At 35.8% G+C, this 24526-nt stretch overlaps 1 protein-coding gene across 6 annotated transcripts in view; it reads left to right on the forward strand.

Annotated features, from left to right (window-relative positions):
• Positions 1-24526, forward strand: part of LOC121732969 (POU domain, class 6, transcription factor 2) — a 163098-nt gene that overhangs the window by 130792 nt on the left and 7780 nt on the right. For 3 of the 6 annotated variants that reach the window (XM_042123012.1, XM_042123014.1, XM_042123016.1), the window contains 4 exons: positions 7833-8005; positions 16695-16875; positions 22355-22408; positions 22877-22960. In XM_042123012.1, coding sequence (XP_041978946.1) covers positions 7833-8005; positions 16695-16875; positions 22355-22408; positions 22877-22960 — 492 coding nt within the window. The remainder of the gene's footprint in view (positions 1-7832; positions 8006-16694; positions 16876-22354; positions 22409-22876; positions 22961-24526) is intronic. The other 3 variants (XM_042123017.1, XM_042123015.1, XM_042123018.1) reach the window with 3 other exon arrangements.

Here is a 24526-nt window from a genome sequence, read left to right on the forward strand (position 1 = left end):
TCAACACTAATATTATAAACGGGAAAGTGTGTATGTCTGTATGTTACCTCTTCACTTCATACATTTGGTACTTTGAGTCTCAGGCAAGGATATTTTTTATCCAGGATACTTAGACATAGGACACTTTTTATCCAGGCAAAATGGACGGTTCCCGCGCGATACACGAATTTTGGAGCAACGGTTATATTAACGGTTATATAATTTTATACGTGGTAAAGCCATGCTTTGGTAAGAATGGGCCGGCTCGACCGGAGAAATACCACGGGCTCACAGAAAACCGGCGTGAAACAGCGCTTGCGCTGTGTTTCGCAGAGTGAGTGAGTTTACCGGAGGCCCAATTCCTACCCTTCCCTTCCCTATTCCCTTCCATACCTCCCCTACCCTGTAATCCTATTCCCTCTTAAAAGGCCGGCAACGCACCTGCAGCTCTTCTGATGTTGCGTGTGTTCATGGGTGACGGAAGTTTGCTCGTTTGCCCCCTTATTTTATAAAAAAAGGAGTTGCGGGCGTCGTAAATCAACACTTAGCTGATTTAGTGCCTTTTTCACCACTTCCTGATAAGTGCCGAATAGGCTATCCACCACTTAGTTTGACAGATGAAGTATGGAGAATCTGTCAAAAATGTTGTGAATAGCCTATTCGGAACTTTATCAGAAACTTTCTGATAAAATGTAGCGCCATAAGAACTGGCGTTTTTCTATACCAAAATGATATTTAGTTGCTTTAGTAAACCTAAGCAAAACTTTTAAAGTAAGTCTAGTAATGTATGTAGCTTAAGGTAATATTGTTACTTCCACAAATCTTGTACGATTCAATTATTAAAAACATAATATATAAGATATATTGTGGTTGTACTTGTGTGCGTCCCATATAACCGCTTGCTTACGGAGTTTAACGTCACGGGTACAGTGGGTCACGTAAAAACGGTAACGTAATTTTTCCATTAAAAGCTTTCGATCACTTTCACTTTGTTAAATGCACGTAAAATCGGATATTATTTTGACTTATCTTATATCTTTAAACGAGCAATTCTTGTAAATATAATATATATAATTGGAATCTCGGAATCGGCTCCAACGATTTTCATGAAATTTAGTATATAGGGGGTTTCGGGGGCGATAAATCGATCTAGCTAGGAATCATTTTTAGAAAATGTCATTTTATTCGTGTTTTATCGAATACCGAGCAAAGCTCGGTCAAATAGCTAGTATGCTATTAAACGGAAAAGCCAAGAAACTCTTAGTCAGTCGCTGTTAAGCATTTGTGTCCTAACCCACAAACATATTTTATTGGTTTTAATGTAGTCTTCATATATCATCATCTAAAGGACATAACTGCATTCAGAACTCAATAAGTAAGTTTTTGTGGGTTAGTACACGAATGCTTAACTTTGTCTATTGACATTTGACAAAGATAGTGGATAGTGGACACTGAATTTTAGACATTTGCGCTTGATATCATTATCCATGAAAATTATACATCAAAGTTTAGATATTTAAATGTCACGGACTGACATAATTTTAAAGGATTCGGCAAAAAACCTGCTACGGAAGTTTGGAGTTTATACAATGTTTTTTTAATCCTCGTGTTATTGATTTCCATCGGATGCGCGATAATTATTTTTTTGTTAACGCACCTAATCTTGATTAAGATAACCTTGTGGTGTTAATTTAAACAAATTAACACATAAACTATATAATTTACGGCCGTAACCTTGGCAACAACAATGGTGAATCAGTACTCGGAATCTGCCATCTTAATTCAAAGTTAAAACAGCTTCGATCTAGTCCAGATGCTGATTAAAAAAAAAGTAACAGTGGAACAAACAAGACATTTTTTATTTGGTATTTTATATTTATTTCATATTTTATCTGACTTCCTTTTTGTATCTTTATCATACCGAGACTGCATTGAATCCATATCAAAGACATATCAAATAAAATAGTAGAAAATAGTACGTTTTTTCGCAGCGCAGTGTACCGTTCTTCCATTAAGGCGAGTGTGTGCGTACTTGAAAGACATTAAGTTAATGCGACCTCATAATTACTGGCTGGAAGCATTAATTCTCGAATCCATAATTAAGTTTAATACCTCATTTCTGTGGCCTCCAATCTAGATAAATATTGTATGTCATTTGACGTCTATTAAAGTTACATTTACGTTGAATCATGCCGCGGCGAAACAAAAAACTTTTTTAGGAATATAATTATTTTACAACGTGCCTACAAGGCCGAATTTGAATAAATTTATGGTGTGATTTAAGTTGGAAACACACGGGTGCGTATTTGGGGACGTTTTACACATAACTACGAGCGGAAAAAGGGACTTACACATGTGTTGTCGAGGCAAAAAGTGAGGTCTAAATCATTTTTGGCCACTTCGTTTCTTATTAGAGCCATCTTAATATTATTTCGTTAGCGTTAAAGACGTTTATACCTTATATTTTTCTGTCGAATATAACGTGGTGCCACATCCTAAGTAATCTTTTTTAAAGGCTATCAATGACATAACTTATACAAAATACAAATTGGCTTTACAAAACCATAGTCCACAACTATTAATAATTCCTCATTTATTTATTTTGTTTAATCACTTCTTGATACAATCCACGTCTTACAAGACTGGTTGTTTGTACAGCAATTTTGTATTCAAGCACTCCACTTAGTTTATAAATAATTGTATCATTATTGTCTTATAAATCACCATTAGCGGGAAATCTCGAGCTCTGTATATCTGGGTTATTGCAGCTCGTTTGAGCTAGTACTAAGTGTTGAGATGTAAATAATACAGTACATAATATCCATACTAATAATATTGTAAATGCTTTAGTTTGTCTGTCAGTTACCTCTTTACGTTTAAGCCGCTATGCTTCTGATTGATGCCTATGGAGATACTTTGAGACCTAAGATAGAATACGAGATAGCTTTTTCTTAAAAATATTATATACTGCTGCATGATGTGACACTAATTGTTGCGTATTACGAACACCTTTTAGTACGAAATTACTGTAATTGTCAATAAAATTTAACCCCTTTGATATCCATCACGGTTTTCTAGTGGAAACATAACAACTTCAGTACGTACCTCTATAATAACTGATATTTCAAATAGTTTAGTACACTAACATCAGATTCTTTTAACGCAAACGCAGCGTTTTCGCGCGGGTTGAGAGTCCGTGTGTTTCCAATCTTTTTATTCAAATTACATCCGTACGCTACGCGCTACGTGTGAAACACTCCACGGACCACGCTAATTACGATAAAGTTAAACATTAACCAAAAACAACATTATCTTGTCATGTTCTATAGTCTACTGTTTACTTAAACCCATAGACATAAAATAAACTGTCGTACTTAAACCCGTTAGAATCAAAACTGACTCAAAAAGGAGAAGGTAAGGGATTTTTTTAGTGTACAAAAAATGTTATGACAATTTTTGTTTTTGACGAATTTGAATGTTCATGAAACATAAATTCTTCGACAACAAAAAGTTAAAAGAAGTACAATGAATAACCTTATATCTCGATAGAAATTAACTTATAAAGCAATTAAATAATACATACCAGCACCCACTATCTTCTCGTTTTTATTTTTCAGCTGCACCACAAATTTAAATTAAATTAATGACTAATATCATCATCAAATCAAAGCCTTTTTTAGCGTCCATCATTACGTACGTTCGTTTTGTTCGAAACTAGACGATTTCAAAAAACAAAAAATGCTCATTTAATATTATAAGTTTAATGAAATGAATTCCTAATGCCACGCTCGTTTCAAAAGGCAGATCAGCAATGCTCATAAATAGTTTTTTTCGTCTCTCAAAAACAAAAATATGAATTAAATATTTAGTGATGCTAATTTTTGATTCGACACAGCGTTTATCGATAATATTACTTAATAGTTATTAATTCGTTTTTAAATATTTAACAATAAACTATAATTACCGAATAATTAAAAAAACTATAACAATTATACCGCCACCGATATCGAAAAAGAAACACATTTCAAAGTTAAAATGTAACCTTAATAAAGTATAATATTATTAAAATATCCACAGCCAAACATAGAATCTCTTCGATTTTTAAAAGTTAGTTAAAAACTGAAAATGTTGGTCATGACAAAAATTCATGAACGCGTTGAACTTTTTTTCTAATTATCTTATAAAGGCGTACTTTTGACGTCAAGTATTCTACGTGTTGATAAATTGAAGGAACAATTAAAGCGGAATGTGAGTGTATGTGTGTGCTTGTGTGTCCGTGCGTGTGTGCATATTGTATTCGAAGAGTGCATTCGCGTCAAAAGGGTGCGCGTTGGTGCTAAGTTGAGCACAAGTTATAATATTATGCGCTACTGAGCTACTTTTATCCGACTTCGTCAGAAGGAGAGTTACGTTTTTGATACAATAAAAGTAAATAGAAAAATATCTTATCAAAATTTTAAAATATGGATTAAATAGAAAAATAGACACGAAATCGGTAATTTTACATGGAATTTTACATTACTTATGTCGAAAAGCTTTAAAGCTATGAATGATACACAGTATTTCAATACATTTCCATATTTCTTTTGTAACAGGAAGTAAGTTTAAATTGTTGAATTGTTAACAATTTCGTGATAATAGTTTCACTATAAAAACCATAGTAAATTTGTAATTTGTCATTCTAATTTCCTCTCTAATGTATGCAAAAATTAACTTGTAATTGCGTATAATTTATTCATTCGAATTATTGATTTTAACGTTAAATTTATATGTGGGTTGTTGTATACTTTTATATTTTCAAACCGGTTACAGACAAGTTGAAATAGTATTGTGTCGATGAAATAACGACTACTTCTTTTGACATTATTATAATAACGGTTTATTGAGCACGATTATAGATATTCTATTTATATTATAATTATACTACTTTATAGTTTATAATAAGTACTAGGCTATACTACGCCGTACTCCATGGGTAGTGATGCAACAGAAGTGTCTTATCGGAACCAGAAACGGAAACAGATGTCAAAAGTAAACTTTAGCAGAAACGGAAACGGAAGTGTAAATAATATGAAAAAAAAAACAAATTTACAAATATTATAATTATTCTTTATTAAGTGTCAAATACACCAAATCTAGATTAGAAATAGATAGGTATATTAGAAATCTATTAAATAAATTAATCATATTGCAACTGAACATTTCTCAGCCGTCAATTCCGTTTAAATCTCCGTTATAAAAGTTGCAGAAACAGAAGCAGAAACGGATGTTGAAAATCGCGCGGAACTTCCGCACTTGCGGAAATAGAATCAGAGATCAGTTGCATCACTATCCGTAGGTGTCGTTTGATCCCGCGTGGAATATAATTTACTAGATGACGCCCGCAACTCCGTTGCGCCCAAACTCTTTTATCGCGCGGGAACCGTACATTTTTCTGGGATAAAAAGTATCCTATATCCTTTCCCGAGACTCAAAGTATCTTCATGCCAAATTTCAGCAAAATCGGTTCAGTGGTTTGAGCGTGAAGATGTAACAGACAGACAGACAGACACACTTTCACATTGATAATATTAGTATGGATATGGATAGGGATTTTCTGGGATTACAAACTTTGGTTCCCTATTTAACTTCTTTAGGGATGCAATTCTGAAAAAAAAATGATGTTGTTTCATTTAATGCTGTTTTTTCACTTTCAATTTTTTTAAACACAATATTTTAAAGAGGGCAAAAGCGCAGGCTACTTTAGCGCGCGCTTTGTGTGTTTGTGTGTATTTGTGTGTGTGTGTGTGTGTGTGCATCTATTGCGGCGGATGGGGGCTAATTAGCCCGCAATTACGGCTAATGCGACACACTTAATGAGCTCCTCATCCTCGACCGTTACAACACTATTGTTCTGTAGCTGCGACGAGCTAGGGATGTGCTGTGTGCAAACCATAAAGTTAATATACCTAGCGGAATAGAGAAACAAAGGCTTGAGCAAGAGAGATGTCACTATCAGTAACACTGCGTGGTAAAAAGAGACGTGTGGTACATGACAGCAGCACTCTTTTTTGACGTCCAGGCGGCACGTGCCGCACGTTGACAATTTAATCATATAGAAATCATGTTCAATCATGCTTGTGTAAGTGTATACGTACACATATTTTTACACACAGATGAAACCAATTTCGTTTTCGTTTGACAGCTCGAGATTGTTCCTCTATTCCACTAGGTATATTAACTTTATAGCACTAGGTATATTAACTATATAGAAAGCTAGTGTTTACTACAGGATTGTTCCTCATACTGTAAGCATTGTCACTACCTTTAAACAGTGTAGGCCAGTCCATCCATCATCCTTAAAATGCTAAGGGCCTGTTTCACCACTTCTTGATAGGGTATGGAGTATCTGTCAGATAGGTTGTGGATAGCCTGTCCGGCACTTATCAAGAGGTGGTGAAATAGGCCCTAAACTAATGCTAGTTAATTATATTAAATTAAGTTAAGCTAGAATGTACTGTTAGAGAAGTTGATTCCTATGCAAATCGGGGACCTGTAGTTTGGTTGCGTTATGTCAAACCCAGCTGACAGATCACAATTAAGTATTAACATTGAATTGACATATTCGACCAAATAACGTTGGTCTGTCAATTGCATAGGAATCAACTTCTCTGATAGTACCAAGAACAGTATTTTTGCTTATAAAGACTTCAAGACCAACCCTTAAAGCTAGGCTGAGATTCACTCGGGACTGTTTACTAGAATAATTCTCTAGTTGAATCGCTTGAATACAAGCTTAACCAATCACGACCATTCTTATGCATAAAGATAAGGATAGTTATATTATTATGTCTTACAAAATGGTCTAGATGGCGATGAAAAGTAAAGTAACCTTTCTTTACTTTCTGATCTCATATTATGATTACATTCGATTAATATAATATTATGTCAGGTATATCTACCAGAATCTGATGGCAATTTTTGACAGCAGATTTTTAAAAAATATGTCATTGGATAAATTTTTATATTTGGATGTTTAACACACAGAATCAGCCACTATAATAATAAAAAACACGATCAAAATGCTTTATTCCAATTATTGGTATCCTCAGTATTGTTAGAGTCAATTTATTTTCTCACTTTTTGCCATCAGATTCTGGTAGACCTATACTTATCTATACTGTACATTTTGCTTTAAAAAATCCTACTACCGTATGATATTTTTTTTCAAAAGCAACAATTTCATCATATTTTATTCCAAAAAGTAAAAGAAATGACCAATCTGTCTGTTTCTTAATTCTCTAGACCGATACTAAAATGTACCTTGTAATTATATCTGGTCTAGTTTATATCTAAGTAATTACTACTAATACCTGCTTAGATATTTCGATATGACTAACCGATCTAGTATTCACGAATTGTCCTAGGACCTCGTTTAGGTTATAAACTTGTATTTTAGAAGTAGGTTAAATGTTATGCTTAAAGTTTAATTTGAACCTGTATTTCTAACTTAACAACTACAAATGTACAAGGTTTCAACTAGATGACGCCCGTGACTCCGTTGCTCCAAAGTTAGGGCGCGGGAACCGTACATTTTTTCGGGTAAAAAGTATCCTGTGTCCTTTCCCAGGACTCAAATTTCAGCAAAATCGGTTCAGTGGTTTGGTCGTGAAGAGGTAACAGACAGACAGACTTTCGCATTTATGATATTAGTATAGATATCTAAGATTATTTGTACTCAGAATTTAAGAAATAAATCTCACAAATTATCTCTGTCAAGACATGTCCTAAAAACAGCAGCATGGAATGGGCCAGTAGCCTAATATCAGAGAAAACAATACAAAAGTGTATTAAATTCTTCTTCCCCTCACCAGGCTCGCGGCATCTAACGGGGAGATCACCATCACGACGTCCCACAGCACCGCGGGCACCACCAGCAGCGCCGGCAGCGTCGCGTCCGGCCCCACGGCGTCGCCCCACGCCGTCAAACTCTCCCCCAACTCCGTCAAGTCCACGCCCGACGAGGACCTTCTTGCTGATTCGCCAAGTAAGTTATCTTTACATGCCTGGTACTTGGTAATTAGTACATCAGCAAGTCCATCATCCAATTAGTCTCCCAAATGGTTAAACTCTGCCCCAACTCCGATAATTTCACACCGAATGAGGACTAGCTCGCTGATTCGCCAAGTTAGTAATAAGCACTTTATCCTCGGTCATCGTCACTTGGACATCCTAACTACAATGCGTCCAGGCCCATTCATTCTTCCAAATGGTCGAACTCTTACCCAACTCCGTCAAATCCACGCCCGATGAGTACCTACTTGCTTGGAACTATCAGCGTTTATCTAATTCGCTCAGAAGAATGCGGATTGGCTCGCAGATTTGCCAAGACTCCTAGTAAGTTCTGTGTGCCTGGTAAATGGCTACCAATGTCTGTGCCTACGCGGTCAAGCTCTCACCCAACTTTATCAAAGCCGCGCAAGACGAGGAATTGCTAATTTCTTCGTCAAGTTAGTTTTGCTGGCCATCTGTGATGGCAATGGACCTTGATGTATGATATTGCCAGCAGAAAACTCAAGTACACGTTAGACTTTGCTTGCTGATTTGCTAAAATATAAGTTATGTGTATCAGCATTCATAAGTAAATAAATAAAATAAAATATCTTTTTATTCAAAATGGGTATCATGATACACTTTTTAAAAGTCTAACGAAGAAACTACGTTGCCTACCACCGGTTCGGGAACTACCACGCCGAGAAGAACCGGCGTAAGAAACTCGCACGGGGCCATCTTTTACTAAAAAAATGGAAAATTACAAAGTTATGGCTTACAGCTATGTAACAAAAATAAAAGAAAAGTAACCTGCATGGAGCCACCCTATCCCCAAGGTGTGCTGTCCTCGATGAAGTCATTGACTTTATAATACGCTTTAGCACACAAACGTTCTTTAACAGCTTTTTTAAATTTGTCTAAAGGTAGATTTTGAACATTTTCTGGGATTTTAATGTATAGGCGTATACATTGGCCTTTAAAGGATTTGCTTACTTTGGCTAGTCTGAACATTGGTATTGCTAACTTGTTCTTATTTCTAATATTTACATTATGATTATCACTTTTCTTTTTGAAAACATTTATGTTCTTTCTAACATAAAAGAGATTTTCCAAAATGTATTAAGATGCGACGGTCAGAATTCTTATTTCTTTAAATTTTTCTCTTAGAGATTCGACTGGCTACTGGCTAGATCATCCTCCGCTCAGAACTTGCCTGCTGATAGGTATACCAAGCTTTTTATGACTAGTATATTAGATTCTGTTCATGGGCCCAAAATTTCTAACTAGTACTGAAAAAAACGTGAAACCATTGTGAGTCTCACAAAAGATTCACCACCAGAAAACGTACAAGAAATTAAAGGTTAAACTTACAAATGAAACCGCATCCTAAACCACAAAATTAACCTGCGCTTAATTTAAAATCAACTTAAAGTTCCATTCAGAGGGAAAGCTATTTCAGTGATCCATAGTTTGTCGAGCATAGGCGATCCATTAGTGTCTGACGAAGTCTGGATGTACTAGTACTGTTATTTCAACTAATACTATAAAGAGTTAGCAAGTCCGCTCACAACTTGCCATTGTCCGCAACTGTCTGCAAAGTTGATTAGTCAACTACGTAATGAATATTTAGATGTGTGGTTTATACGTTGTTCTAGTCCGTCCGATCCTTTGGTCACTGTACATTTTACGTCCTCCAAAGTAACTTATTATTATTCTTGTCTTAAGTATTCTTATCTTTAAATGCGTGATTCGGACCCTATCCAGTATGGAAACCCAAAACACACATTAAACTATTGAAAATCTGAAAATCATTCGATTTTTTATTTGGACTTTAGTATGTAATGTAAAGTCAGCGCTTTCATTTAACTCCCCTGCAAATACAGTATCCCTTTTAAAAAACTGTATTTTTTCGGAATAAGATATACCTATGCCTAAACATAGCCGTAATAAAATTACACTTGCATAGCCAAGTGTAACAAAACTAGCCACTATAACCGAAACCAATATAACTATTAGTATCATCGAAATACTTTTAAAGCCAGCCATTAGTTACAATGTATTTTTGTACCACCCCGTTTTCTTATGACCCAGACTCCCGAGTCCCGACCTTATAAGTTCCAGGCCTCATTTGCTATTCTTGAACTTGCCTAGACATGTGATTTGTATTTTAAATAAAATGCTGCCTCTATTTTAACTTCAGACCAGGTGTATTTTGTAGGTGGAAAATAGGTAGAAGTTAAAAGATAGTTTATGGGCAGTCTACGTCGTAACTATAGCAATAGAAAGGTCTAAAATTGTGTATTTTAAAGTACATAATATATTAATATTCTTGCCCTTAAAAATCTATATATATAAAACTCAAAGGTGACTGACTGACATGGTGATCTATCAACGCACAGCCCAAACCACTATACCAATCCGGCTGAAATTTGGCATGCAGGTAGATGATATAACGTAGGCATCCGCTAAGAAAGGATTTTGATCAATTCTACCTCCAAGGGGTTAAAATAGGGGATGAAAGTTTGTATATAATAATACTTCTTAACGCGAGCGAAGCCGCGGGCAAAAGCTCGTATAACATAATTTCTAGATGACACCCGCAACTCCGTTGCGCCAAAAATTGATCGCGTGAATCGTAATTTTTTCCGGACATAAAGTATTTAATGTCCTTTCCCGGGACTCAAAGTATCTACATACCAAATTTCAATGAAATCGGTTCAGCGAGTTTAAACGTGAAGAGGCAACAGACAGACAGACACACTTTCGCATTTATAATATTAGTATGGATTCCTTTCAATATTGTCTCATTGGGTAGTCATATTGTTTTTATGGGATATAAAAAGATATTTCAAATGTTAAAACAATTTGTTTGAAAGTGAGGAAAACTTGTAAAATACTTTGTGTCTCCTACACAACGCCATCTAGTAACTGTCCGATAGATTAAAACTTTATTCTGTGTGTATTATTTTATTTTACAAGTTTTTATCGTTGTTGTTGTCTCAAATAACTGAACTGAAAATAATACTGGGTATCTTGTATAACAATAGTTTTTCAGAAAGAAACTCAAAGCTGCCACCGTTTTACACAAATTCTAACATTGTTTATCTAGTTTTATAATGTGCAAATACCTATAGAATTCATAATTTTCTCTCTCGGAAAATTTGGTAGCAAAGTTGACGAAAAATCGGGTGGATATTTAACAAAATGGCAATTAAATTACCGGCTGTGGCGGCTTATGAGATTACACCTGCCGACATTAACGCGATCCGTCTCCGCAAGACACATATTATAATATAAAAGTTAAAGTTAAACAGACGTATTATAAAGAGTTTAGTACTATAATGGTAATATAGGTGCTCGGTTGGCTTTAAAATACTGTTTAGAAGCGATTATAAATAAGTGGCAGTGACAATCTTTGCTTAGATAGAGAAAGGATCGCTTTCATTTCGATAGAAGATAGTATATTGCATTTTTACGTATTTCCCGTGTAGATAGAGATCAACACTTTTTTTTTACAACGATTAAACTTTTTTAAATGACTTTATTCGACCAAATATTATGTTGTCACAAAATTAATACCAATTAAAATATTTTTCAAACAAACTTGATTTACAAGGTGTCAATACAATATAATAATTATTATGATTGAGCACTTCTTCTTTTAACAAAAGGTCATTTATTTTAATCTCACTTTAATACTCCTAAATAATACTGTCCCCTTAGCCCAACTATTTAAATGTTTATATTCACGATCGTGAATTTTAAATGGCCCCGTTTCGCCCAGCACGTCAGTCTTCATTGCGACCTGAATAGTCCACATTAACCAATAATTACGTGTAATCAATAGCACCTATTTGTAGGACCTTTCCACGCGAACTGTGTGCTTTTGGTGGCGTTGCGGCGTTTTTTGAATTATATTTTTAACCCTTTTTTGCAGAATTGCAAATTATATTTGACTTTGTACTGAAAAAAATATTCTGGCCGAATAACTCTACCTTGTACAAGTTATGTCTTTGTGTGGCACATTGGAAAAGTCACTTTTTAGAAAACGACTATGGAACTTAAAGATTTGTACGCTGCGAAAACATTTATTTATTAAGGCGGTAACCACTGCAGATGAATATTTTTATATTATTTATCTATTGACGGCTGAGGACGTCTAAAATGTCAGTTTCAAGCAATATAATTAATAGCCCATATCTTCACCAAAGGTTTCAACTTCAAATAGAATGTCTGTACTTTTACACCTTCTCGATGTGATAAGGCTTTTAGAAACACTGCCTTCACTAAGTTGTTGCGATCTGTCGACACGACATAATATCGTATCGTATCGTGTAAATTGGACTCTCGTATAAACAGAGCTTTTATTGATGACTATTTAATTTGTTGTTGGAAACAATTAGTAAATTACCGTCAGGCTCTGTTCTAATTCGCTCCAATTAAATCGATATTTTCTTATGATGCTAAAATAACTATTTAACCGACTTTCTCACGGCTTCCAAAGTTACAACTCTTTTGAACTGTAATGTTTGGTACTACTAATATATATTCTGTGGTAATGTATAAGTCTGTACAACAATATGGCCATTTCTTCCAATATTTATGGAGCTTTTGTTCTATCCTCGTCCTATCAAATAGCAAAATAGTATTATAATATATAGCTAAGTAAACCTAACATCAAATTTTTTGAGTTTTGACCTATTATAACGCAAAATAGAACGCAAAGATATTTGAATTGATAAAAGAAGCAAAATACATTATATAATTACGATAAGTAAGTACTATATTTCGGACTCATCACTTTTATCAATTAGGTTATAGTTAAGAAATCGAAATAAGGCCAGTATTACACTGCTAAAGAAAAACAAAACGATAAATACGCTATAGGGTCAATTCAGACCGCAACAAGACACGTAGATGCATTTCTGTATGGATTTGACAATTTACGCGTCGCGTTGCGGTCCGAATTGACCCTTAAACTTATTGCCTTATTATAATAATATTATGGTAAACAGATAATATCTAGAGCACCTTTTAAATAAGGAATAACTAACAGAATCAATTTTAAAGTTTAATATTCCAAAGTTAACCTCTTTACATTTAGAATTGTCTGAACTTAAGTACCTACTCGAAGTACAAAGCCGCCGTCGAACGAAATAAATTAATTAACTAATTAGCGGCCATTACTTATAATTAACGAACGATCAATTGGAAACAAAGAGTTGTAGACAGAGGCGACAACGCCATAGGAGGAATTTATTTCTACCTCTATACAAAGTGACCAGTCGACAAAGAAAATCTGTTTTTTTGTACCTAAAATATTTTGTCAGTATTTTTATTCATTCACATCTTCACTGTTATCTGCGAAGCTCACTTACATCTCTGTTGCCTAGCTACGAGCCACATTTTATCCGATGTTTCTGCTTGTCAAATCAGAGCTAAATTATTATATTAGACTCAGATCAGATTTCTTCTAAATATGAATAAATAAAACCATTATCGTAGATCGGCTTTATAAATAATAAATGAATTATTAGGATATAGAACCTAAAAGACTATAAAATTTCGTCTGACAATTCATGTAGATTTTGTACCTGTTTTTCCCGTTAACTTATTTTGTAGAAATTTTAATTTTGTACCTACATTTATCGTAATTCTTTTAGTGCCACTAAAAATTTATAACCAACCACTTATGCTCTAATTAATTCCTCTAAACCGGGTAGCACGCTGCAATTTGCCCTATTTTTGGGGTTGCCATAAAGAAAATAGGTTAGCCGATAACAAAATTGATTTTACATTTCATAGACAATTTCCTATTCGAAATGATCAGCTAATGCCGGAATTGCATTCGCCAATAATTTTATGTTAAAGTAACATGCGAGTGTGTATTTAAAATAATCATCATCAGCCCACGGTTGTTTATAATATATTTACATTGTGATAATAAATATTTCTGAGTTTAGTTCGAGCTATTTAGAAGTGAAGAAAAAGTCTAGAATTAAATTAATTCCGTTTGTATATATCTATTATATAGATAAATCTAGTAAACATAATACTCGATATTATTATTTATATATATAAAACTCAAAGGTGACTGACTGATTGACATAGTGATCTATCAACGCACAGCCCAAACCACTGGACGGATTGGGCTGAAATTTGGCATGCAGGTAGATATTATAACGTAGGCATCCGCCAAGAAAGGATTTTGATAAATTCGAACCCCAAGGGGTTCAAATAGGGGATGACAGTTTGTATATAATAATACTTCTTAACGCGAGCGAAGCCGCGGGCAAAAGCTCGTTATTATTATAATATTAGGGTGCCTACGCGTAGAACTCTTAAGTCTTATCTACTCACTTACTCTTTGTCACGTTTCCAACAACTTATGTCACAAAAGGTGGAAGAAATAGAAAATTAATGTAATTGGTTACAATTTAATCGAACCAAATATAATTAACGACAATTCTTACAACTCCTGACAATGTCTGCCACACACTTCAGTCGCCATACAAGGAATGGTACCCCCATAAAACTGCCATAATCGATTTTACACCATAAAGAGGCAGTTACATCTAACACAATTCCGAAGAAAGCCGAAAATAATTGGCTTTAATTCAAATTGTTGTTACACACGTGAGCCGGGTCAATACTCGGACGGACACGCGAACTTTAATAGTATATAATTAATTTATTACATGTATTAAACAATTAGGTGTACGGTATCTTCGCTGGGCGCGCCTAAGCTCTTATCGATGATGCTCTGATAACAATTTACTAAAACGGTAGATTACGAGACAATTGAACCACTTTACGTTAACTGTGTTTCGTGTTTATTTTAATTAAAAAAATTTAATAAAGAATTTATAAAAAAAAAATGTCAATAATATTTTTCTTTACCAGCATTTTTACATATTTTAAGCTTTGCTTTTGAAAGAAAGCTTTCAGAAAGTTTTGCAACTAAAAATTCATATAAGTAATTATTTATCGACTTTTCGCAAAAATATGTTTCTTTTATGTACTCGTACCTATCTAATAATAATTAATATATTATTTGTATAAGGACACGCGAGGTAGTAGTGCCTGCGTCAAGTTTAGTAAATCATAATTTTTGTTCACAAATTGGTAGTATTATACAGTAGCAGGCTTTTTACCCTCAACAATTCATCAAAACAGAAACCTTTGGAATAATTGGTACTTACTAAAGTAATAATATTTATTATTTTAGTTAGTACGCCTCCGTGGTCTAGTGGTATAGAGCGCGGCTCTTGACTCGGAGGTCGTGGGTTCGATTCCCGCGTTGGAACCATGTTATTTCTAAGTTTGGTTAGGACAAGGCAGGCTGATCACCTGATTGTCTGACAAGTAAGATGATCCATGCGTCGGATGGGCATGTAAAAAGTCGGTCCTGCGCCTGATCTCTCGCCAGTCGTGTCGGTCTTCCGTTCCACTGGGTTATGAGAGCAAAGAGCTCTTGTGTAGTGCGCGCACACTTGGGCACTATAAAATTACTCCTGAGTAGCTGGCCTGGTTTCAATGAAACCGGCCACCGTCACTGAAACCGGGGTGGGAGCTATTTAATATTTATTATCAAGGGTGATTATTGCTACTGAAATACGAAAAATAAAGCTCATCAGTATTAAAAAGGCCGACGAATGCATCTTATCTCGCTGATAAGAACGCCTCTGTGAAGCATTAACGAAAAATATTATTTCTTTTTTGTATATTTGCTTTTAAATTATGTCATATCAATACGTGTGCCTTGAGCTGAAAGTATTGAATCATTTTATGTTGTTTGTTTTATATTTAAAAGTAGAATGGGTGTGATTGTTTCAGCTGTTGTATCATGGTGAGATAACTGCAAATTTAATTCAGATTATTGTGATATACGATTCATAACATAGACCTTATAATAATAATGAATGAATTACCTTATATAATTTAAATTTATATTCTCTTTACCGACTAAAATATTAAATAATAAATATCAATTTTGAGGTCTAACATTCATAAAATTAATCTAAGAGTTCTAAGACTAAGTTAAACGCAGACTGGCGTATCTAGGCCTCGGATTGTCAAAAATATCAATTAAAAACCCAGCCCTTGATTCTTCGAATCGGTGATGGGGCGCACCACTAATTATGCAACACTACTTGCAATCGAATGAGCGGTAACACAATAAGTTGGCGCGACTTATAATATGTTTGGCAAATCGAGGAACGATTGCCAATTTGCCAACCCTACCCGTCTTAATTGACGACTACTGCTCGCCTGGGGGAGAGTGACGGAGGGGGGAGAGGGTAAGCTCCCCCCTGGCAGGGGGGCAGTAATTTGTCATCGGTTAGCTAAGCAGAGGGCGCATCTACCGGGACATTTCTAATTTCTCTCCGCTCATTACGCGGTGATAATTCTGATTTTGCAACGTTACCGCTTGAGAACTACACCGAAGCTAAAATATAAACTAAGCTATATTGTATAGCGAAACAGCCAAATCATAATAAATTTGAATTGGCTAAAATCTTCAGAGACTCTTTATTCCTTTATCATATTTTATTTACGAACTGCGGCTGAAAACGAGGACACTGATACCCTAATGTCGGTAGGTTTTTCCATCAGGTGACCCGTTTGCTCGTTTGCCTGTTTTATAAAAAAAAAAATATAAATAATATCCATCTTCTCCACAGATCAGCCCACCATCAGCCAGTCCTCGGGCAACGTGGTGGACGGCATTAACCTAGAGGACATCAAGGAGTTTGCCAAGGCCTTCAAGCTGCGGCGACTTGGCCTGGGCCTCACGCAGACGCAGGTCGGCCAAGCCCTGTCCGTGACGGAGGGCCCGGCGTACAGTCAGAGCGCGATTTGCAGGTATGACGTAGATTTTGTTAAGCTGTGATTAGCAGGAACGGTCAGGATACAAGGATCTTGTTTTAATATGGCGGTGTGGATACAAAATTGACATTCAAATATTAGATAATCATTCGGTTATTTATTTTTATAGAGCGCTTCGGTACTACGTCGGAGTAGACGTAGAACTATTTATTGTGATAGATTACTTTTATATATTTTTAATAGGTTATTTACAAGATGGTGGTACCGTTCTTATTTTGACCAGGCGTCAAAACAGCCTTGCTGATTGTTCCTGCCTATCCAAATGTTTATTTGTAGCTAAAAATCGTACATTTTAAACCTGAGTAGTAAGTTAATTCATAAACGTTCAAAAATCAACTTTAACACAACATTCTTGAATAATGTAAGTTATTTTGTGCATTATCCATAGATATTATTACTTATTATGTATAAACTTTTTTGTTGTCAAACTATCTACTCATAATTACAGTCAAAATCATAACATAAATTATTAGTAGAAATCTTAAGAATCTATGTAACATTTTTCCCAGTCTCCTCTTTAAGACACGCTCTCATAATTTACTATAAGTGTAATTAAAATGATTTATTTAAAATAAATTAAAGGAAATGAGAACGATTAATTTGCACATCATTATAAAGTTATAAATTATTTATACACTTAATAGTTTTATGAGATCACTTAATTTAATTAATGTTAAAAACTTATTTCCTTATTACAACATTATCATAAGCAGTTTTTTTTCTTCACACCAAGAACGTTTATGGACTTTTTTCCTTTTTTTTATATAATCATAACTTTTTTCGGATAACAATATAATATTTCTGTGAAATCGCACGCTTGTTATTATTGTCACGCGGTTGTGAAACAGCCAAGTCTGTTTTTGAATAATTTATCTCTATTTCAGCCTTTGCTAACATTCTTCTTTATTGTTTTTAGGACATGTTTAGAATCGCCTAAATTAACGTTGTTCATTCTTTGTCCCTCAGTTATGACATTTAATGATTGCCAAATTTAATTGAAAAATTTAATGAAGAATTTGACACAAAATGCATAAAGTTTATGTCAACATTTTCGGTAAGTTAAGTTATATTTCTGCCTATCAATCGGCTATAACTTTACCTCAAATGATTTCTAAACAAAATCACGGAGTAAAGTGTTGAAATAATTTTCACTAAACGCCATAAAAGATACGGCGATGACAGGCGAAATCGCCGTAATCCCTCCCGGCGGGCTCACTAACTCACTAAAATAATTTTTTAAGTCGTCACGCAGCGCGCCTCCGAATATAACATCAACTTTTAATTTCATTAATTGAGGTGATTTGTAAAACAGCACGACTCCTTTCATTACAAGTCGGTTAATTAGAGAACGCTTCCGTTTTTGTGGTACTTTTATGCCGTATTTAAGTTTTTCTTCATTGTTGTCTGTTTAGGCTTTTTTTTTATAAAATAAAGGGGGCAAACGAGCAAACGGGTCACCTGATGGAAAGCAACTTCCGTCGCCCATGGACACTCGCAGCATCAGAAGAGCTGCAGGTGCGTTGCCGGCCTTTTAAGAGAGCATAGGGTAATAGGGAAGGGTAGGGATGGGAAGGGAAGGGAATAGGGGAGGGTAGGAAAGGGAATAGGGTAAGGGATTGGGCCTCCGGTAAACTCACTCACTCGGCGAAACACAGCGCAAGCGCTGTTTCACGCCGGTTTTCTTTGAGAACGTGGTATTTCTCCGGTCGAGGCGGCCCATTCGTGCCGAAGCATGGCTCTCCCGTATATTTGCTTGATTTGATTGTCTTCATCTAAATAGGAGAATGTAAAAGTCTTTGTGGTTAAGATCAGTTATCAATAATAAAACGCATACAACGCAATAAAAAGCATATACCCAACTAGAATATTCTTGTTGAATCTTGGGCGATAGTTTATAGCGTTACTAGCTTTAGTAAATAAGTGGAATTAGTAGTATTTGAATCCCTATTTAAAGCTCTTTTAGCACTTTTAAATATTCTTTCGTAGTAGATAATAATACAAAAGCGGAACACAAAAGCATTTTTTTATGTTACTAGATCTACATAATGGCTTAGCCTTATGTTGATCATGAGTCTATCAGCTTATCAAATATATTAGGTACTTAAATTGTGTAGCACTTATCAAAACTAATGAAACAAGTAACTTTTTCAACAACAAGCTACATTTAACATCTAAATGCCGAATAAAAATTTCATTTAATCAAGAAACCTTTTAACGATAATTCGACAAGAAAATTTCAATCTATCGACCTCTTTCGTATAATAAAATCATTAATCGTTACTTCTGTTCGAGTTAATTAATTATCTTGGTGTAATTACTTTTTTCGTGTAATTAAAAGAGTCGAATGTCTTTGTGCTGTCGTGATTTCCTTTTCCATTAATTTTTCTTTCGCCCCAATTTGCTATTGTTAAGGTACGGTTGTTACCCCTTTGACTATGCTGGACAATTAATTTGCATTAAAATTAAAATTTATTATACCGAGTACACTGTTTCGTTTTCGTTAAACTACATTTATTGTCTGTTTTGAGCTTTTCTATTAGTACATTGAACTTAGTATTTATATTTATGTAAAGACACATACTAATAATATGAATGCGAAATAAGTTCTTCTTTACGCTGCTGCAGAAATGATTAGAACGAAGTCATAAGAAAGGACGTAAGGTTGATTCCGTATAGATTATAATAATATAAATAGTTTTTGATTGACTTCCGTAGAAAAAAAAATCCATGGTGGTCAATGGTCATCCCACAGATTACCAAATAGTTACTAACTACGTAAGGCATGTATTAGTCCTAAAAAGTTAGTGTCACTATTCCAATTATCTTATGTATGTTAGTTAAATAGTCTGCTGGTCTATCTCCAATAAATTAACGAAATAGGGTAGTTAGGGTAATGTAATTAGTGTCTATCATGCAACTGACAACTAATGGTTATGGGGTTACAATCTCCCCTTTGGTAAATGTTTTCTTCAACTTCTTAACGATAACTAAAGCTTTTGTTGTGGTTTTATTTTCTTTAACTATAATTATTCAGGTCGACGGGAGTGAAGACTGTATGTTTTAGTATCGGTAAAACTCTAAAAATAATAGACGTGGGAGAGCCATGCTTCGGCACGAATGGGCCGGCTCGACCGGAGAAATACCACGTTCTCACAGAAAACCGGCGTGAAACAGCGCTTGCGCTGTGTTTCGCCGAGTGAGTGAGTTTACCGGAGGCCCAATCCCCTGCCCTATTCCCTTCCCTACCCTCCCCAATTCCCTTCCCAACCCATCCCTACCCTCCCCTATTCCCTTCCCAACCCATCCCTACCCTCCCCTATTACCCTATTCCCTCTTAAAAGGCCGGCAACGCACCTGCAGCTCTTCTGATGCTGCGAATGTCCATGGGCGACGGAAGTTGCTTTCCCTCAGGTGGCCCGTTTGCGTTGTCCCCTTATTTCATTTAAAAAAAATTGTTATCTAGATGCTTCAGAATTCTTCTATTTTTTAACGCGCCGGAGTCTTCGCAAAATAGATAGCATTTAATCCCTTAGGGGTCGAATTTTTCAAAATCTTCATTTGATCTGTTATTGAACCCCCTTAAGAGGAGTCCACACCGCCCTTTTTTCCATACAAACGTTGTCCCCTGTTTCCTCCCTGGATAATGCTCGTAAAGTTATAATTTTTTTCCTGAATATCTACGGCCACTAATACAATGTCCCTATGTTTTCTTTTTTTTTAATAATTTAATTATTAAATAAGATATGAACGTTCCAAAACCCAAAAAAATGGCCAGATTTTCCGCTGTGTTTAAACGTCCAGAAAACAGATTTGGCTAGATTTAACAAAAAAAAAGCAAAACATAGGAACACAGTTCAAGCCTTTCTTTAATCCTTAGTGAAAAAAGTACTTAAATCGGTTAAGTTTTGGAGAAGGAAGCAGGGGACAACGAATCGTTGATTTTCTGGATTTTCTGCAGTTGTCTCTATCGCGTTCTGCGGTATAGGCTTGAGTTAAGGGAGACAGCTATAGATATTACACGTACTTTTTATTCATTTCTCTAGCCCCTGGTGTATCCTCTTAAGAGTCTTAACGTCACAGCACATATTATATCAACTCGGAAAGGGATCGGCACCGTATCGCCTCGAGCCGTTCAATATTGTTTGTATGAAACTCCCTACTGCAACGCACACTAAGCGGAACCGTAACGTAATCGCCTCGCCCCGGAACAAGCTCCGAACCGGGATGCGACGCGTGGTCAACTAGCAGTCCCCCCGCTTACGGCTCGTCGTCCCCGTGCTTACGTCTCTCCGTACTCAAGCTTACGTTTCTTCGTCCACCATTGCCCCTTTCCCCTTCCCCGAGCCGTAAGCGAGGCGTCGCCTAGACGTAGCCGAGTTGACGTGCTGGCGCTAACGTAATAGCGCCTACGTTAGGTTGACGCTTGGTTGACGGCGAGGCGAAAGGCGAAGGCGTGACGATCCCTTTCCGATTTGATATGACGTGTGCTGTGACGATAATTTTTCTGGGGGTATGTGGGACTGCCGGCAGGAGCGTAGAGCCTACCCACTAAAATTCAATTTGGCATCAGCCTTATACGGAGGGATGTCCTGTATCTGTCAAACACAAGACTCCCTCCACAACCGGCCGTCTACCTCAAAAGGGAGTCATATTATGTCTATAGCCTGCGCCAAATTGAACAAGATAACACTTTTGAACTTCATAAAACGGTGGATATATATGCCGTTATTAATATTGAAGCAGCACCATCCGTTATCCAGGCGCCGAATAATTCAATATTTTGTCTCATGATCATTGTCAAGAGCTTAAGCAGGCGATTATAATTTTATATGTGACCAGATTCAGTTGTCCTGTTTACATAATCCATATTGGTTGTTGTTTTCGTTGTGGATACCATATTGAAAATCATAATATATTTTGTTAGATATAGCAAAATGTAGCCAACTTCATTGTGCCAAAATTGGTTCGTCACCCAGAAACCGATCCTTTCTCGATCTTTCTACATTTTCTTTTATTTGACATTAATATTATTAGAATTGGTTCTCCGGCTTACGTGAGAAGAGGTAACGAAATATCATCATCGTCATCAAAATTATGGCTTGTTATGGATTTCCAGATTAAATTTTTGTTATTTTTTTTTTTATATATTGTGCTAATCTAAATTAAGCTTTTCGAATAAAATTGCCGTGAACTCTAGCTACTACTTTGTCTTCAATTGGATATTGTAGTATCTTAACATTCTTGTGTTACTCTTCAGCGAAGAATATTGGTAACGTTGGTTTTATTCTCTTTCTGTTTTATTTTGTCTCTTGAAACGTTCACATAAAATTGACTATTTAACTAAATCGTAACATTGTAATCAAATTTTAATCGTTAACAAGCGTGCGGTTTTACAAGTTTGTACAGCAGATATACAATGAAATGAAATAAAATAATTGTTTATTTGTCCCCCCAGTGCCCTGGCTTCGCAGATGCTAGCAGCTCAGCTGTCTTCACAACAACAAAACATGTACGTGTTTTGTTTTTTACAAAAACAATCAGCGTCCTCGAAGCTAGAATTTCGATTCGAAGGAGAATCATCGAAATGATAACTTCTAGGGCGCCGCATGCACGCTAGTACACGCTTCGTTCGAAGGCCCATGTAGATCCTTAAATCAAACGTTTCGACGCTATTTAATACGATCTAATCTCGATCGACGATCACGAATGCATCCATTTACTTCTAATGACCGGTTTTGGAGCTATTTCTTTTACTTTTCACACGTACGTAATTGTGGGCGTCATGCATTCGACGAGATTTAGCGTAACTTTCCACCATTTGGCATGATTTTCGTTTGCGCAATCAAAGCCAGGGCATTGGCATCTCTTCTCTGCTTCTATCCGTCGTGACCGCGATGTCAATGTCCTGCTTCGGGATAGGGCTTCGGGCTTTCGGTTCTGTTACGTCATCTAACATTGCAATTTATGTTCGATACAGATTTGAGAAATTGGATATAACACCAAAAAGTGCGCAGAAAATCAAACCGGTGCTTGAACGTTGGATGAAGGAGGCGGAAGAGAGGTAACTATATGAGTGAATATTGTGTCCCGTGTCGTGATCACATTTGGCCATAACGCTTAGCGACAAGACATTTCTCAAATCTGGACTAACTATGCTTTGGTAGGCTTGTTTTGCACTTACGCTTTTTATGCTTTATGTGTTGTGTTGGATATTTTATCGATGGTGTGTTAGATATTTTATAGTACTTATATTATGTACTTATGCGTAATAATGTATCTTAAGCTAATACTACCTTTTTACGACTCAAAATATTGCGCTAAAGTTGTAGTAACTAATGCAATCTTCTCCTGTATAATATACAAATAAACGACAAGATGTGTTGCTAAATGATAATCTCGATAAATTTTTGTTGTGTTTTGGGAAATAGGGGTAAAATCCTTATGAAAACAAAATTTGATAAAATGACGTAGAAATAAAATATGTAAACGCTTTTTCTGATGACGGAACCTTTCGTCTTTCGATAATTTAAACTTCGTAATTATGATAGGACAATGTAAAGAAGGCCCGACAAACGTTGTCGGCCCCGCTAGTGTTGACATCCACAAAATCTTGACTCTTGGCACTTCTTCACTTTTACTCCAGGATGAACACAATACAGTCTTGGCACCTCTTCACATCGTATAAACCGGCCAAGACTGTTGCAAGGAGCGGGTCGTATCGATCCAGCATTCTGGATCATTAAAATGCATTATCTGCTTCGGACTGGTTTAACATTGCAAATGGCTGAATATGCAATCGGCCCCTCTTGGTGGTAATTTTTAACGAGCTCGGAGTTAACGACTGTCGTTGAATTAATAAATTTTAGGTAAACAATTTCTCGCCCAATCGCTGTTGATTGGCGAGATGATGATCCTTGTTGGTATTTAGTCAAATTGTATTCGATAGTTTCGATAGACTTCATCAACGTATAGAATTTGATGTAACTAGTTTTTATTATTCGTAGGATGTAACCCATCGCGCTTGATGTTAATGGCGCTTGCGATGCATTTCTAACTTCGCCATCGAAATGATATATTAATTGCAATTCAACTAAGTATATTACCTAGGGGTTCTATAGGATTGGTATTATCTACCAAAACTAAGATCTGTCAGATGTAGTGTGATAGTGGGGTAAAAAGCTATGATGTCGCTTCCTTAAGGGTTTTTAAGAGCGATTTATTTAAAGGAAGTTTACAGACCGCTCTACATGTTAGGTTAAGATATAAAACCATGATTGCCAGCATGATTTTCATGCTGTCTATAGCATGCACTATGGATATTTTGACTACAAACAAAATATGGTTTGTTTTGTGAGGCTCGTGAACTTAGCACCTAAAAGAGAGCAAGCTGGGAAATTTGATTATATTCTAGACGCGTCATAAGTACGTATAATTAATAGAGCATAAGTTTATGACCAAAATGTTGATTTAATACTATGACGCCCGTATCTCCGTTGCGCCAAAATCCATTTATCGCGCGGGAACCGTACATTTTTGGGGATAAAAAGAAATCTATGTCCTTTCCCAGGACTCAAAATATATCCATACCAAAAATCAGTTCAGCGAAATTAGTTCAGCTGTTTGGGCG

The sequence above is a fragment of the Aricia agestis genome, chromosome 13, assembly GCF_905147365.1.
Source record: "Aricia agestis chromosome 13, ilAriAges1.1, whole genome shotgun sequence".
NCBI classification, from domain to species: domain Eukaryota; kingdom Metazoa; phylum Arthropoda; class Insecta; order Lepidoptera; family Lycaenidae; genus Aricia; species Aricia agestis.